This window comes from Schistocerca americana, chromosome 2 (genome assembly GCF_021461395.2).
Source record: "Schistocerca americana isolate TAMUIC-IGC-003095 chromosome 2, iqSchAmer2.1, whole genome shotgun sequence".
NCBI lineage: Eukaryota > Metazoa > Arthropoda > Insecta > Orthoptera > Acrididae > Schistocerca > Schistocerca americana.
Window position 1 is genome coordinate 397952450 of NC_060120.1, and position 18526 is coordinate 397970975.

The 18526-nt window shown below is 37.1% G+C and overlaps 1 protein-coding gene across 2 annotated transcripts in view; it reads left to right on the forward strand.

Annotated features, from left to right (window-relative positions):
- LOC124595311 (heparan sulfate glucosamine 3-O-sulfotransferase 6) overlaps positions 1 to 18526 on the forward strand; it is a 149096-nt gene that overhangs the window by 29234 nt on the left and 101336 nt on the right. For both annotated transcript variants that reach the window (XM_047134010.1, XM_047134009.1), the window contains exons 3-4: positions 8513 to 8715; positions 16410 to 16583. In XM_047134010.1, the coding sequence (XP_046989966.1) occupies positions 8513 to 8715; positions 16410 to 16583 (377 nt within the window). The remainder of the gene's footprint in view (positions 1 to 8512; positions 8716 to 16409; positions 16584 to 18526) is intronic.

Sequence of the window (18526 nt, forward strand, 5' to 3'; positions counted from 1 at the left end):
ACGATAGTACCACGAGGTATTCTTCTTCCTGTAACAAACCATTAACCCTTCCTGAAAGTCTGTGAAGGACTAAGCAACTCGCAGTTTCTCATTACATGTCATGAATGTTGTAGCATCTGCTACCAGTCTTAAGCGAGCTAAACGAACAGTTGTTCATTACATTTTGTGGACATAAGCAAACTATCCATGCATACAAAAATATCTTCTCCAGGTTTACCAGAAAATGATGCCACCAGTGAGACCATACCAGCATCAAGGATAGGTGAAGATATGTCTTAAGATGATTCTTTCCTACTTTCACCCTTCAAATGGTTCACTTCTCTGCACAGAACTTCATTGTCGGCTCTAATCTTACCTACGTTGTTTAGATGTTGAATTGTCTCTCAAGTTATTGCTTTCTCAGTAACAGCCATTTTGCTCAGCACTACCACGACATGCGTATAGTATGCCCAAAATAGAAAGAAAAGGACAGACACAACAAGACAGGCCCAAAATAAAACACTTGTTGCCAGCACTTCAAACTTTACACTGAACACCACTGCTGCTCACCTCCTTCTCTTCAAGGCTCCTGTGGAAGACCATTTCCGCTCCAGAAGTGCTTGTGATACCAATAGTGTAACAATGGCGACGAAGCAGGTAGGACTGGGCAAGTGATTCTCTACTTGAGTTGGTCAATGGAGTGAGCGAAGAAGGCAACCAATCAGTTGGTAGAAAACTTTATCGGTATACACAAGAGACGATCCTCAGACCCCAGCATGCTGATATGGACATGTTGACACAGATGTTCCCCATGGATGATAGTGGTGGCCCAGCTACCACAGCACACTGGTGGATGGTGGCTAATGACTGCAGGGTGGCGACCCGGCATCAAGGTGATGTCCCTGTGCCTGGGGTGGACATTCAGGCAGCGAATGTTGGTCCGTAGCCTGGTGAGGGCAGTGAAGAAGTACAGTATCAACTGACACAGGCTGTGCATTATCAGATAGCTCAGCTGTGATGACTTGCTGACGGGCTAGTCCTTGTGGTTTAAATCCCATTTCCACATGCTGACAGTTGTGAAGAACCCTGTATTGAGGCCACGTCAGAATGTCTCAAGCAGGGTCGATGGCCTGGTGTGGCATAACCGTTAGATGGTCAGTCACATGGCGCTTGACAACCATCTTGTTGACCCATGGAAGCACTGATTATGGAAGCTATGTCTCCCAAGGCTGCTGAGCTGGCAGGGCATAGGACAGTTGGCTGTGGCCTGGCTTTGGTGTTTGGTCTTTGGTGTGGATTCAGTTTTTGGTTTGTGGTCTCTGCTGCCATACATACTTGAAATGACATCATGTTTTATTGAAACCAAAAAAGGACACAAAAATTAGCATAACAAATGATTTTTAGCAAAGAGTATGTTCTGTATGACAAAGACTCAACATGTCAGCCATCAGCAGTATTTGTAGTCGAGGGACAATATTGTGAACAGCACTGTACTGGATACGAGTAGGTATGGTAAGAAAATATAATTGAATGTTGTCTTTTAGCATCCCTAAAGAGGTCAGATGATCGAGGTAGACTTGTGACTTCAGCTAACTCCACAACCGATAATCACATGGATCACTGGGAGGCCAAGGATGACCAAAATGGTGGCTCAGTACGTAATCCTCACCAAACAATATGTGCAAGAGATCTTTCACATGTGTAGTAACATGGGGTGGAGCACTATCCTGCACAGAAGTTGTACCTTTCAGCAGAAGTTTATCAGCCAGGCTAGGGATGATATGATTCTGTAACATATAGGCATACCTTTCACCTGTCACATTAATGATTTTTCATGCGGTGCCACCAACGTGTTGCTGTCCAGCGCTGTCTGTTGGCTGGTGTTTGCTCATGGTTTTGGTTTCAGTAAAACCCCATATTATTTCAGACATGTGTGTCAAGTTTTAGCTCTCTCCCTACATTAATTTGTGAATTAGTGCATTTTTAAATGTTAACTGACTTTTGGGTCCCCCTGTACTTATACACCCACATTTGTGAAAACAGCATTTTGAACCACATAATTAGCAGCAGCTGCTGTCTTTAATTCAATTTCAATTTGGTTGCAACCAGATGACTTAATTCGAGTATCACTTGTAGAGACCTGCGGACCCACCTTATATATCAGCCAGCCTATAGCCTTTAGATATAATCTTCTGGTGCTTCTCTCTTTAGGCACACATTCAGTGAATGCTGTGTAAGGGCCAACATCATACTGTTCAGAGAAATTTTCAGTAGAGCTTTGTACATTTTGCTGGTGATGTTGAGTGAAGGTTGTAACTGTCACTTGCTGCTTGTTGTGAACCTGCATCAGGACTATCTGTCACACATGGAGTTCAGTAGCCTTGTTGGACAGCTGTGTGTCCTCCAAACGTCATTTGATAGATGGATTGGTAACAGGCATGTCTTGCTTGTCAGCTATGTTGACTTCAGCGATGGATTGCCAATATTGTCACGAGTTGACGGCTCTATAAGTGCTAATGGAAATACTGTGTGGTGTTACTGAAAACTGATTCTGAGTGGCCAATGGTTCCCAGCCTTCACTGTTTGGGCTACCATCCATCCTGCACCCACGACAGAATACACATGCAGAATATGACTAACTCACTGTTAAGCTGTCACCAGGAAACTGAAATATCATCTCAAAATCAGTAAAAATCTGAAGAGCAAATTTTGAATGCATCTTACATGGAATGGTCATTGCTAGTCAACTTCTTATGTTGTTGTTGTTTGTTGCTTTGCTCTTGGATTACTTTGTGTGCTCATGTTGTCATTACTGCAATTGTTGATAAAGCTTTTTGTTTTTGCTTCTTTTTTTCTGGGAATCTCCTGTAGCTTCCAAAACAGATGCACTGTTTGCAACTGATCCTGCACAACTTATACTTAGATACTCTCTGTTTTATCCTTCACATTTATTGATTTTTTAAAATTTCAGTATGCACTTCTTTGTTGTTTTGTAAACTGTTTATCAGCATTTCTATTTCAAGCCACACATACCACTTACCTTTGTTGTTTAAAGGCATATGGTATCTCATGTTATGCTAAGCCCTGAAACGATAGAAAATAAATATTTCAGAAGGTAGTTTCTGAGTTTTCTGTTCATAGTTCCTGTCTCTCTATTTACACATTAATTGCACATCAAGTCATGTCTCATACATGTTTTTAGGACAATGTTGTTTAAGTAAGTACATTCTGTAGTTTATCTATGTTTGCATATGTTTTCAGGTTGTTTTAGTGCTTGTGATGTTGATCTTGTGGTTTCCTTGGCATTATTTTGTTAAATGTCATTTGCTCCTCCAGTTATTATAATCATGTCATCTTTTGTTAGTCGAGTAGCCTGTTTTCTGCAGCCACATTCTACATCAGACATGAGAGGATCTGGCTTCAACAGACTTCTTTTAATGAATCTTGTTCATGGGGTTTGCGTGCTGTTTTTCACCCATTGCTTCTTATGAGAGAATGTTTTGGATGTGAGTTGATAGAGTGTACATGCAATTTAAAATTTTTATGGAACACTGCTGTATCTGTAGACTCAGTATTTATTGTGGCACTCAAAACATTTAGTTGATACCTATATGAATTGTCGACTTGCAACGTAGGACATTTACCACAAGCAAGAATGTAAATATATATATATATATATATATATATATATATATATATATATATATATATATCATTTAGTGTTGTGCAAAAGGTTTTTGGAGGCATACTGTTGTCATCAGTTTGTCTTTTTTCCTTGACAAACACAATATTATGTTCCATGCTTTGTTAAATATATTGAAGGTTTCTACATCTTCATAATATCACATTTGTTTAGTTCACCACTTCAAAACAAACTAGCCTTTTGGCATGATGTAGACATCAGGCTATGCTACAGGTCAGTTTGTTACTACGATCTTCTAGCCAGTAAATAGCTTTGTGTTGCATCACATTTGTTGGCTTTGCCAACCCTCTATTGTCACCTTTCTAAACTAGATCACTGCTATCTTAAATCACAAATTCAATTCTAAATAAAGAAGAGAGGGTATAGTTAAAGCCATAGTGATGAAAATTTAAGGAACCTGCACATAACCTGTGAATAACATAAAACGTTTTGAGTTTCAACATTTGGAACACGTCACCTTTGTTGATTACCTATGCCTGCCATACCACTGGTTACATGAAATGATGTATTGCCTGCATGTGTGCTGTAGAGCAGTAGTGCCCTGGTTGACACTACTCTTATCCTAGATTCTAACTCTCTAAGCTTCAGACAGATATTTTTTTGTTCTAACAACCTCTTTGTATGTATCTACATGTATATTATCTTGTTTGTCTTTCTTCTGTTTTGTTTGTGCCTGGTGTTAATGACTTATATGTTACTGACTATATGACGCTACGGATTGTGAGATGCACCTCAATTTTTAAGCAGTCATTTTTTTAAAAATAACATTTTTGACATTTTTATTATTAGACTGCAAAGCCAAACTAAAACTTAGTTCATAAAACAGAACTGATCTTTAAAATCCTTGAAAATCATCATTTGAACATTCTTCTTCTTCTTCTTCTACTTCATGGTCATTGTCCTCTTCACTGCCATTGAGATCATTACTTATGTCACACTTCTTGAAATATTTAACAATAATATCTTCTCTCAATCTAGACCTCGACACACCTTTCCCTCTCTCCCACACTCTGTTAATCCATAATTTCATCCACTGTAGTACTAGCTTATATTCAGTCCTTTATTTGCCCTGTTAGTCTTACTCTTTTTTTTTCAGTCAATCATGAATTGTTTTCTCTGTTTGTGGAGGGCCTAAATGCTGCACAGCTGCTGTGTTTCATGTTCTTCTGAATATGCTACTATTTTCAATTTATAGACCACATCATGTGAATACCTTTTATTTTTTTTCCATTATGAAACTAGCTACTATCAAATTACTGATAACACAAATCACTTTCATTTGAAGTTCACTGGCACTGTACACTGCAATGATCCATCATAGACTTGAAAGCGTTGTGGGTTTGTGATGACAGGGCGGGAGGGAGACAGTGTTAGCAAGCTTGTGGATCCCTGCAACTCATGTTCATTGCATCAGTCCACTGAGTTTCTCCTCTTTTCATTTCTTCTCATCCCTCCCTCCCTCCCCCCTCTCTCTCCCTCCCTCCCCCTCCCCTTCCATCCCTCCTCTCATATTAAATGCCGTCATGTTGTTGAGGGTTGTCCAATGCTCATTGTTAATGGCTGTCACAGCTGACTTTAGAATGTAGTGCTTTTTCTGTTTTGTTTTTAGAAGTAGGAGAAGACAGAATCTGAAACTGCGAGAGTGAAAGAGAAAGTCCAGAACTGAATTCAGAGAACAGGCATATATTATAAATTTAGATGTAAATGATTTAAAATGTAAATAAGTATTTTATATTTTATCTGAAGTCATATTTTGTACCAAGAAAAATGATTTTTTTAGGAAAAATATGCAAAATGCAGGATAGCAATATGCACAAGATCAAGCTGTCTGAATACTTGAAAAGGAAGAACCATTTAGAAAATAACATCACATTCACTTCATTATGACATTATACAAAACCAAAGAACAGTTATCATCCCAAAGGTTCACAGAATAATCACAGTGACATTAAATACAGTGTTGTGGCACAGCTACAGAGTTGAAGGTGTAGTGAAAGTAATGTCAGACATATGTAACTTCAAGCTACTCTTCAGTGTGCCATCACAACTTCCATTACCAAAAAATTATCGAACCAAAATAAAACATTCTTGGTGTTCAGTTCTGCTTCTCAGTCTTGTTCTAAAAGTCTGTTCACTTAAAAATGCATAATTACAGCAAGACAAAAGCTGTTACATATGAACAAGCTGTACTGGTTTTTATAATGTTCAGAAGGGGGATCACCATTACCCCAAAGTAAGTGTTAGAAGCTTTCCTTTTGTCTCTACTGACACCTATATTTAGCCATTTCTGGTATTGGGAACTAACTTGAAATTCATTTTTAGTGAGGTAGCTCACTCTCTTAAGATTATGTACTATTTACAGAAACATAGAAACTCATAGACTAATGGAATTAAACTCTCTGTGGATCAGTCTAGGACAGGAGTTCCCAACAAAATTTTCTCGAGAACCCCCTCATCGAGCATGATTGGTACCTTGTCATATCACAGTATCAAGTACCTAAAAAAGCTAAATTAAGAGTCTTTTTATATGTTTTCTATTTTTGGTACTTAGAAAAAACATTGACATATTCATTATTGAAACAATATTGAGCGGCCAAAACAAAAAATCTGTTATCATACAAAATATATTTAATATATTTTTTATTCTAATAGCTTCTTGCGGACCCCTCTGGCATAGCTTGTGGACCCCTGGGGGTCCACGGACCACCTGTTGGGAACCACTGGTCTAGAATATTCAAAATCGTCCACACACAAGGTGAAGTACTTTTCTTCTTTTTATTTCATCTCTCTCTCTCTCTCTCTCTCTCTCTCTCTCTCTCTCTCTCTCTCTCTCTCTCTCTCTCTCACACACACACACACACACACACACACACACGGCAATACTGCTAGTATTCTCCCGTTAGATGTAACAGGAACACAGTGCGTTGTGTCAGTCTGCTATCGCATGCTCATCCCTAAGGCCAAACTGTGCCTTCCAGTACTAGTTTACGAATTAAATGTAATGTGTGTACTAGGGTGAAAGTGATCATCAACATAAGAAATTCTTTATTCCAACAGTCTTCTCAGTTTGCCTGCTCCTGCAATAGTAATGTTGGATGCTCTAAATCAAAACACAAATGTAAATAGCCAGTGAATTTTTGGAACATATCACTAGTACATGTACCTTAAAATAGGGACGAATATGTAGCATTTGCCATCATGAAATTGTGAAAGGAGCCAAAAGATTATGCAAAAGTCTTGCTGATACAGTAGTAACTAAGTACTGATGGTATCCATTTTCAGGATTAACTACCATGATCAGTTTACCCATATCTCTTACGAGTGCAAATTCTCAGACCACAAGATTATTCAGCTAGTGGATTCTAAGACAGAGTGCTGAAGATCTAATGTTCACAGCTTGTATTTTATTTACTTATGTGGCAGGATTTCTAAAGTGGGATGATAAATTATCCCAGGAACTACAAGTGGGCAGATGCAAATCCTCAAGTGGTCAAGGAAGCAAGACATAGTGTACACTTTAGTATTAACTAATAAACTCCCACTGCTGATTCTTTAAAGAATAAAAGTACCATGTATAAAACATTGCATTTCCTGAACTAGAGGTCATAAAATGATGTAATTTGGAAGGTATGTTAAGTGATACATGTGGATTCTATCTGCAAAGTGTGTTGTGAATAGATTTAGTAGTAAAGAAGCAGCAAATGCCTGACACTGCAATTGTATTGTTTAGTGCACGAACAGCAAAAATGTAGTTAGTGTGAAACTTTTTTTTTTCATCATTTTGTGTGTGTGAATATGTGTGTGGCGAGGGGGAAGGGGTGGGGGTTGAAGTGAGAAAAGTTTCATAAGTATAAGTTTTGAAATTATATGTACAATTTATTGGGAGCCTCTAAGTGCTCACTCTGTCAAATACTGGATGAATATAATCCGGGCAATGTACACCATGAGTTATGGTGCCTCAAGATATGTACATAAGTTAAGATTATAGCTCTTAATGAGTGATTCATGACAGCATTGTATATTCAGTCAATAACTGTATGAAATATTAAAAATCAAATTTTTGTTGCCTCTGGAAACCATTACATAGGCAACTTTCAACTGGGGCTATGCCACAGGTTGGCTTTTGAGTAATACAGTTATACAGGCAGCAATCATGGGTGACGTGAGCCGTAGCCTTTGCTAGAAAAGTTAACAGATGCTGCTTATCACCAGTTTTTATGTGGCAAATTACCCAGACAATTGAAGAATATTATCCTTGCAGTAAGACAACAGATGCTTTTTATGCACAGTGGATACTACCCCATTTTCTGCACCTCGTGCAACAGTTCCTAACATGAACATTTAATGAGAGGTCATTTGGTGGAGAAGGACCAATAACATGACATCCATATTTATCTAAGTTTTGTCTGTTACATTTTTGTCGGTGGGGACATTTAAAGCCATTGACATGTTTCACACTCACCAACAATGTGCACATGTTACAAGAGAGTGCGAGTCCCGTGCTCGTGACCAACTCTGAGGGCAGCCAGATGTTTCGCAGGAGTTGGTGTATCTGTGTGAAGGAAGGCCAGAGAATGTGTAAGAATGAGTGGTAACCACGTTGAACACCTCCTCCTCCTGGAGTAACAACAAAGAGATGCCCATCAAAGGACAGAATTATCCATGTGTCAACAAATATTTGTTTCCCTATGTATGCCCTTGAGACATTTTTCTACTTTTGATCATTATTATGTCCTGTAAGAATATGAGAGTTATTTTGTAAACATCACATAGACATTATAGCTTTATTGTTATATTTTATTATATTGTGTATTATTTTGGTATTTATAGGATGGAGCTCCAAAATATCGATTCCTGAAACATCAGGGACTTGAACCAAGTCGTAAATTTCCTGATGCTCTTATAATTGGCGTTAAGAAGGGTGGAACAAGAGCTCTTTTAGAATTCATAAGATTACATCCTGATGTAAGAGCAGCGGGGTCAGAAGTTCACTTTTTTGATAAATTTTATGCAAAGGGTTTTGAGTGGTACAGGTATGCAATTAATTTCAGTATCCTACTGTAGAGTTAGGACATTAACTTCATTCTTTTGCTCAATTTATAATACTGTGAAAGAGAAATTATAACTACAGATAATTAAAAACAAATTTAATGGAGGGCACATCCTTATTTATGTCACAATATTAACCATTAAGTGGACATGCCCTTTTTTATAACAATGAGGGAGCAATGGCATATTTTGTACACCTGTAAGCCTCGTACCATCAACTCCAGTGCCCAGTACGATGCTTTAAGAATAAGTATGTGAAACTCAATATGCTTCATCTGAAATGACTCAAAACTAGATAGAAAAATAAAATAATATTTTTTTAAATGAGTTGCAGTAATTTGTGTCTATAATTGCTACTTGTGTGTGAAATGTGCAAATCATGGGAAAAAGCCTATAGTGTGTCAAACTGGAATATTAAAACTATTGCCTTATTGATAGGTAATAGTTTGTAATTATCATAAAAGTTCGAATTTTTGAGATTTTAAGGAGGATTATTGATCATTCTTCTTCTTCTTCTTGATACTTTTTGAGAGTCAAAGTTGTTTTCTAGAACAGTGCCATTCACTCTGGCACTCTATAATTCAGTGAGAGTTTGCTCTTGCTCCAAGGAGCTAGGACCTAAGAGTGGGAATACTCTCTGCTATAACACAATTCATGCAGCTATAAGAGAATTGTTGAATGTGCCATACTCTACATGATAAGCTGAATAAAAAGCAAATAAATACAAGTGAAAAAAAAGACACGGAATAAATGTATTTACAATCTAAATGAGTAAGCTAACATTCAATCACTATAACCAACAAATGACTTACTCCTACAAACACTGTGAAACTAAAGCACAGTGAAATCAATGCTGAATAGTTTTTTGTTATTTCCTTCTCCTATGCCTTTGCTTTTCCTTGCCCAGTCTCTCAGTGTAGGGAACACAATTCATCTGCTATTATTGGAATACAGTTTAATTTATTCACCTTTAGAAATGGTTTCAAACAATAACTATCTTATTAGAAATTTTATAGCTGATTTCCATATACAGATCTCTTCCTGTGTGATCTGCAGCCTGCAATTAATACTACTTTTTTTTCACCAAACGAAAATTGCTGTTCCTATTGTTGCAAAAATGGATTCATTTCTTGCTATTGTTGTCCTAGTACTAAAATTACCTATATCTAAATCATGTTTTAACTTACTTTGTTTAACATGCTGGCTTTTATGTCAAGGATTACTGCCTTACACTCATCATTGACATATTTGTTGTACCCTCTGAAACACAGCAAGATAAAATCACTCCTCCTACTACCATTCTACTACATCACTCCACCTGCTGTCATTCTACTACTCTTACATAACTAAATCTACACACCTTAATGTGTAGGCAGTATGAACTTGGAACTGTCAAAATGCTTTCCATACAATGTATCAAGTAATTTTATTATTCCATATCATTGTTTGTGATCAGCTGATTATAATTGTATACTTAGTTATAATTAAAACATTGTTAATTAAGAGAACTTAGTAATCAAATTTGTTACAATAGTATGCTATAAGAAAATTAGTGTGAGTTATTCAGTAGTTTTGAGATGATTGAAGGCCTGATTTCAAAATTTTCCAGTAATTAAATTAATTTTTCCAGAAACTAATCAATTTAAAAGATTCACAGTTGGAGTTCGACCATACCCAATGTATTTGTGACCTTTAACCCATTATGTTTATTAGATTCCATGATTTGACATTATACTTTCCTTGCCCTAATTTTTATGAACCAGATAACATATGCTACATTATTCAATCAAGACCTTAATTAAGAATTGGCATGGTTACCAAAATTTTGAACACAGCAATTTTTATATGTAAAGGTAATGTACCACGTAGGCATGCAGTGTGCTAATGAAATACTACTGTGAATTTTTATGCATTTCTAACCAACTACATTTTAGTTAAAGAAGATCACTTTTGGAACGTAAGGATCATTTACATTACTAAATTTTCATCCTGTCGTTTTATAAGCTAATATGTATTTACTGATATTGCAAAATATCAGTACGCCAGACTGCAGATACAACACCCAAAAATATTCAATACCTACATGTACAGCAATCACTGTGCCAACATCTCTGCATAACTCACTTATTAAACAACATGTAGTCATTTATCTTCATGAACTTTGATAAAAACAATCTGCGAGTAACTTCTGTTCTGGTTGTATTTGAGCATCAACAACATGGACATCTTTTTATTTTTGTCAGTGATCAGAAAGTTTGTTTTCAGTGCCAGTGGTCAAAACCATTCATGATCAACTTGCAGAATGCAGATTTAAAATGTACCATGCACAGTTGAGATCAGAATGCAAGGAAAGAAAACATTTTATAAATCACCTTTACAAGCAAGCAAACTAAATAAATAGTAGAAGTTCTATTTATTTGTTTTATAAATAAAAAGTGCTTTTGCTTGCTGCACTGTATTTTATTTCTCCCAGAAACATTTCGCCATTTTCACTTTTAGGCATCATCAGTGGGTTAATTCTTCACATTTTTTGGTTGGCATCTATACTTCCTCTCATCTGGTCACATGCTGGATGTCGCACTACAGCATTATATGTCTCATCAACACGATGAGACACGTGAATTCACAGTAGTTCCATCTTGAAATCACAGTTTTCGGTCAAATATATATAATTAGTGACAGAAGACTGATAATGCATCACTATAATAAGGGCAAACAAGATGAAAAGTGGGAAGAAAAAGAGTTCAGAACATAAAAACATGCTTATGTTTCGGAAATAGAGCTGTATTGTGACTTCCAACATGTGACCAGATGAGAGGGAATGCTGGTGCCAACCAAAAATGTGAAGAACTATCCCACTGATGATGCCTTAAAGTGAAAAAGACAAAACGCATCTGGGACAAATAAAATTCGGTGCAGCAAGGAAAGGCGGTTTTTATTTACAAAACAAATATTTCTGTGCTTGATGCGGAGGATGGCCATGCAGACAAACTCGTCAGTAGAAGTTCTGTTCTTGAGAAGGAAAATTGGTCCTTATTAGCTGTAATTGAGTAGAGTAGTATGGCTTTGTATCACTGCTATTATGTCTGAAGTTGACTCACTTAATTGGTTTCTTAACTCTGGGTTTTCTGGATGAGACTCTGATGCACTATACCACCAACCGGTTTCACCCCGGCGTAGGGGGCATCTTCTGGGTGGTTACACCATTGGTCGACTGCTGGTGGTGTCACTCCTGTCTACATAATGGCAGTTTCCTATCGTTATGTAGACAGGAGTGACACCACCAGCAGTCGACCAATGGTGTAACCGCCCAGAAGATGCCCCCTACGTCGGGTTGAAACCGGTTGGTGGTACAGTAATAATAAATGCGATTAAGACTGTTTTTGAATAATTGATTAATCATACTAATCACTGCTTCATCTCCACAACCATGTTGTCCAAAAATCACCAGGAAGTCTGTGAATCCATATCAGGTTTTGCAAACCTCTGTGACCAAAAAAATAACATGCTGTGGCAATGTAACAGTGATTTTGTCATCATTGTTGAATGCCAAGTGTCATTTTCTTGTCAAACAATGAAAAGCCCAGGATGGGATAAAAGGACAGTCTGCTATTAACCTGATAGAGAACTTGCTGATTCACAGAGAGGCACCACAAAAAGATTGTTAAACAATTTAAATGTTCACAAGGCCTCGGCCAGCCAAAGTGGACAGAAATAGTGATTTTGTGTGTGTGTGTGTGTGTGTGTGTGTGTGTGTGTGTGTGTGTGTGTGTGTGTTTTGTACTTCAGAGGAAGTCTGCTTGCCTGAAAGCTTAAATGTACAACAGTCTTTTCTATGTGCCTGTCTGCAACTCAAAGTCTCCTGTATATGGTAGTACTGTTGTCATTTTGATGTGCTGTGTTTGAGTATCCAGAAGGCAAATCAGTTTTGACACTGTCGGCGCCATTGCAGGTAATACCTACAACTCCTCATAACAGTAAGCATATGATGTGCAGTGAGGACAAAAAAGTGCTCCAAAGTTCATTGAACACTGCAGCGTTGAGAAGGGAAGGCAATTCTCTGCATTATTCACTTCATAAATCAAACCATGTATGAATAAAAATGAGATGACTATGAAGACGTCAAAAAAAAAAAAAAAAAATTGCAGGGCTTACTCCAATAAGTGCCCTGGCAATCACATGATTGTGCAGGTGAAACATATTAGAAACATCTAGTATCCAGACAAATCCTAGATAGACAGTAATCTCACCTGTGCAAAATACTGGCAGAAAAATGATAATATAATGTTACTGCACATGCTGACACCCTTCAAAAGATTTGTTATTACAAGTGGTAGGTCAATGAAGGGCTTTGTCCTTGGATCCTAACTAATGCTTGGGGAGTCATCTACTCATGGTGATTGCCTTAGGTAAATAGATTTTCATAACTTTGAGAGGCACCCCAGTATTAAAAGAAGTCAGCCATCATTGAGGAAAATGTTCCATACTGCATTAGATAGAGCAGTCACCATGTTAGTATGACACAAAATTAATTGTGGTTCAATGGCTGCAACAGAGTGGTATTACCTGTAGCAACAACATGGGGAGGGATGTTATCTAGTTTACACCATGGCCACATAGAGGTACCCAAGAGCACAATATCACAGCTGACTTCTCAACAGTAAATTTGCAGAAACTTAGAGAAGGCAACTACTGTCTAAGAGCGGGGAAGCCAATGCAATAACAAACATCAGTACATAGTGGAGCTGCAATAGAATTTTGTGAAAAATTCTGTTTAGGAAATTATTAAATGTGCTTCTATTTCAAACAATAAGGACTACTCTGAGGGATCACTAACAGATGATGCTACTGACAGCTTGATAGATTAGTCATTTTAATTTTTACGAAACAGCATTCATTTTAATGGTGATGGGAGTGATGCTAATTTACACCATTCCTCTCACATCTTAGCAGTCTGAACTGTTTCCCTCCACTCCCCACACATATCCTGAAATGTTTAAAGACACCGTGGAGAAACTATACAGTCAGTGTCATGGCCCAGAAATTTTATAACACATCAAAGAAAGATAAGTGGTATTTATAGCTGTTTAAGTAATTCTTATCATCAGTTGTGGAATCATAAGGTTCAGTGTAGTTTCTTTTTCAGGTGACACAGTTATAGTAATTACTCGCAGTAGATATACAACAAAATAGAAAATTGCAAGTTATATGTTTAAAAGAATTATTGATTTAAAAAAATCATTTCTGCATATCAAGTGATTCAACAGCAGTGGCAGATTCAATGCTTGGACAAGAGTTAATAAGTAAAACAAAACCTTCAAATCTGGTGGTATACATTTTGATGAGAATCTAAGTTGAACACACATTTGGCGTTTTTTAGACAACTCAGTTCAACAACTTTTGTACTTTGTACCATTGCAGTTTTTTTTTAGAAAATTAGATCAGTGATTTAACATACATTACTTAATTTCTTTTGATAATAACCCATGAATTTTTTTTAGTAAGATGGAAAGACAGGAAAAGAAGAATAGTGTTCATATATGATGGGATCAGAATTGATTTCATTCTCTCACAAAATGTGTTGTAAAATAATCCAATACAGTACAACAGGGATAAAAATAACCATAAATACATTACTAGTTGGTTACGTTGATTACTCTTCACTGATATTGACTTGGAGTGAATAGTGGTGTTACCAAAAGTTTTCTTCATTTACCTAATTATAAAAAAATGCTGAATAGATGTCAAAGCTTAACCTTAGAAGCAAGTTTCTTCTGAGTAACTCTTTCCATTCTGTAGAAAAATTTTCGGTTAGAAACTTGTAGCATATTTAATGCAAAATAATTACATAATTACTCCTGTTACTGAAGGGAATACTTTTTACTGTTATGAAAATCCACCTGTAAATTATCAACATGCTGCCTTATTTAACAGGCCATGAATTTATTTGTTCCATAACATTATGATAGATTATGCAAACAGAACACACAACTCACTAACTAACTACTAAGAAGTATTTTGGTGGAAGAATAGCTACCTAACTTGGCAACTGTACATGTTGGGACATCATAGCTACATCATAAAGAGAATTAAATGAAGTAAGAATTTGAAAATTGCCTACTGGCGGTCACCTTCCTGCTTCTTGCCATTAATACATTAGTACACATTCCTTAAAGGCGGCTACTAACTCCATTCCTTGTAACTAAATGTGACGAAAGTTTATTTTTATGGTTATGATGTACAACACAGAACTTGTAAAAATTAAAACATTTATGTGGAAGACTGGATTGCTCTTCTGCACAAGAGGAGGTGTTGAGTCGCAGACAGGCATGGTGGAAAAGAGTGCTAGAAATATACAGCTTTCAGACTAAATCTATCATCAGACATAGGAAACTCACTCACAAGCACAACTCTCACACATGTGGCCACTGTTGCCTCCAGGTATTAAGGCCTACTGCAGCTGTGTCTGACATGGGCAGCAATCTAGTTGGCATTGGTAGTTTGATCCCATAATCTCACCGTTCACTAGTCCGTGTCCTCCACTTGCCTATCCCCTTCCCTACTCCCATCCCAGTACTAGTTTTGCCTTCTGTCGTGCCAGTGAATACATGTATTTCTTTTCCCTTCTCTACTCCACCCACCCCACAAACATAGCCTCCCGATGCTGCAACTAACAGCCCTGCCCTGTCCCTTCTACATTCCTGCATAATCCCACAAGTTACAGTAGCAGCTACCCCTACCACTACCTCTGCCCCTTGCTAGCCCGTGCTTCTTCCATACGCCCACTTCCCTGTCCAGTTAGATAGCTGAGATGACTCAGATCCAGTCTGGCAATGAAGATGAGAGTGAATGAATTGTGCTTGTGTGAACGTGTTTGAGTTTTGTATGTCTGATTATGGACTTACTCTGAAGGATGAACATTTCTAGCATTCTTTTTCATTGTGCTTGTCTGCAACTCAGTGCCTCCTCTGTACACTGAGTAGCAATCTGTCATTTCCATGTTGTTATTGTTCCATACTGGGCTTTTCACTGTTTGAAACTTCTGTGTTGTAATGATAAGATAGACAGATACAAATGTGCAGACCTATAGCTTAACAGAGCTGAAATTTCTAGTGATTGGCTTAATGTGGTAAATAAATTATTGAGATCAATGGCAGAATGGCAAATGCATTGCTAGTAAACACAACTGAAGAGATGTATTGTTCACCAAATTGAGTCACCAAATTATAAAAAGAAAGAGACTTAATTTTAGAAGGTAAAATAAAAAGTAATCTCTGCTTAAAATGTGAATATGATTTATTATGTATCCCTTGAGAAAGAATGCTGCATATAGGATGTTTTGGGATAGCATGTTACCTGTTTTTACTAATTCCAATCTTAGTCACTGTTGCTGAGAAACCTCTAGCTATTCGCCATCTGGACTGATACAAGCCATTGTCTAAAAACAAGTTTCATATCAGTGTTCTCAGTGTGCTTGTCTACTAATTAGTACTTACTTCCAGTTGAAGTTTTGCTTGTTGTGTTACTAATTGTTTGTTCTCATTGATGTCACCATAAGCTTGGCTTAAAAATTGATTTTGATAAAAAAGATAAGATGGAAAGTCACTTCACCTAATAGTATCATACCATTGATTTCAGCTTGCCAATATATACCACGTTTGTTTCATTCATTTAACAGAAACCGCATGCCACCAACTCTAGAAGGTCAAGTGACTATGGAAAAAACACCAAGCTACTTTGTTACAAGAGAGGCTCCACAGAGAGTCTATGAGATGAGTCCCATAACAAAACTGCTTGTGGTAGTACGAGATCCAGTAACAAGAGCAATTTCAGATTATACACAAGCTGTCAGGTGAGATAATTATACATATGTTCGTGAATTTTCACTTCATTTCCACATAAAAATGTAAATGTTGTGTGACTAGGGCCTCCTGTCGGTAGACAGTACACCGGGTGCAAGTCTTTCGATTTGACGCCACTTTGGTGTCTTGCACATCGATGGGGATGAAATGGTGATGATTAGGACAACACAACACCCTGTCCCTGAGTGGAGACAATCTTTGACTCAGCTGGGAATTGAACCCAGGCCCTTAGGATTGACATTCTGTTGCACTAACCACTCAGCTACTGGGGGCAGACATTTCCACATGTATAACAATAACTTGTTTCTTCTTCTTCACTTTACCAAAAAATTTTGATTTTTTTCCCACAAACTCTATTACATTTTCATTAATGGATCATGATATTAGATTTAAATTTTGGCTTGCTTACTGCATCATCATAACTTGTGAAGTGGGAACAGTTTTTGATGTATTCAAACACCACTACAACATGCTAATAAAAGAGCATAGAATTTTTGTCTATAAAGAATTACTCAGGTGCTGAGAAATTTAGAAGTTAAATATAGACAAATATGCAATACCAATAGATTTCTAATTATCGCTGTGAATTTTGTGCCAGAGTAATGTGCCAGTACATCTATACGTCTGATTGAAACTATTTGTTATTTGACAGTTCTCACATAGAGCTACTGTATTGCCACATCAGCTACAACTGAGGTAAAAGTTTAACAATTGTTGTGGGCTGCTAACACAGGAATAACATATATCTGCTAAATGGAATTGCTTAGTATCCGATAACTGATTGGTTGTGTTCATTGCACTGCTCAAGAACCCTTGCATCAATGGATGCTTTATTTTGTGACATAAGCAGTGGCAGAAACTTCACATGTGCCGTGGTGACCAATGATTGGTTTGTCAGCTAAAGTATAGATGTTAGTGAGATGTACTGATAAAAAATTCATATCTAAAACAAGTAATGCAAATTTTGGTGTTCAAATATCCACATTGTTAGTTAGATAGAGGTATTGGTTTATATAATAAAGGCAGTAAACAATATTATTTATTAATTTATGTATGGCAGAGCAGAATTTCATTTAGCTGTAGCTAAAGAGTGGAGTAAATTTAATTTCTCTGAATGTCAGTTGTGAAATATTTTGTAAATGTTACTTCTCACTTACAAATAAAACAGAGGTGATATGTTAGCAGAAATTCCCAAGATAGCAGAAATTGCCAAGAATTTATTTGCCCTCAACACAGTCTTCCTGAAGAAAGTAATGAAAGTAATTAGATAGTATATGCTGATTCTTTCAAAGAATCAACCTGTATTTTTTACCCAGCCGCGGTCTCAAAACGTCAGTTTCCAACAAAATAGAGTGAGATAATATATACCAACACCATGCTCTAAAATGATTCCCTGATTGTATCACGGATGCACAGACAGATCTGTGACACAGGGGTCTTTAGCAAAAGTTTGATTATCTAAACAGATAGGCATTAGTTCCATATCCCACTATTTTATTATCACAAGTCCTTAGCTTCCTAGATAACAGTTTTGTGTTTGCCTGCTAATGTGGTATTGTTTTTGTAAAGGAGGAAAATTTGTATTACCACGTGGACTTTACTAATATTTTACATTTTAACTGTCCACTTTCGGTATTTTTATAAATGTGACTCAATCTTTTCTATACTGGGTCAAATATATGTAAGTAGTTTAGAAAACGTACATCCGCCGTCCATCCATCATGCCTCCTATAGCGATGGTTTTGTTTCCATCACCTCTGACAACACCTGCAAATATCTTCTGCATTGCAGAGCAGTCAGTACTCTCATATCTGCTGCCACTCACCCACCTTCCTGCTTGTGGCATGGTAAGGCTCTTCTCATTTATTGGATTCATACATTGAAATTGTTTATGTGCGTTACTAGTTTACAGCTTTTGTCTGGCCCATTTGGT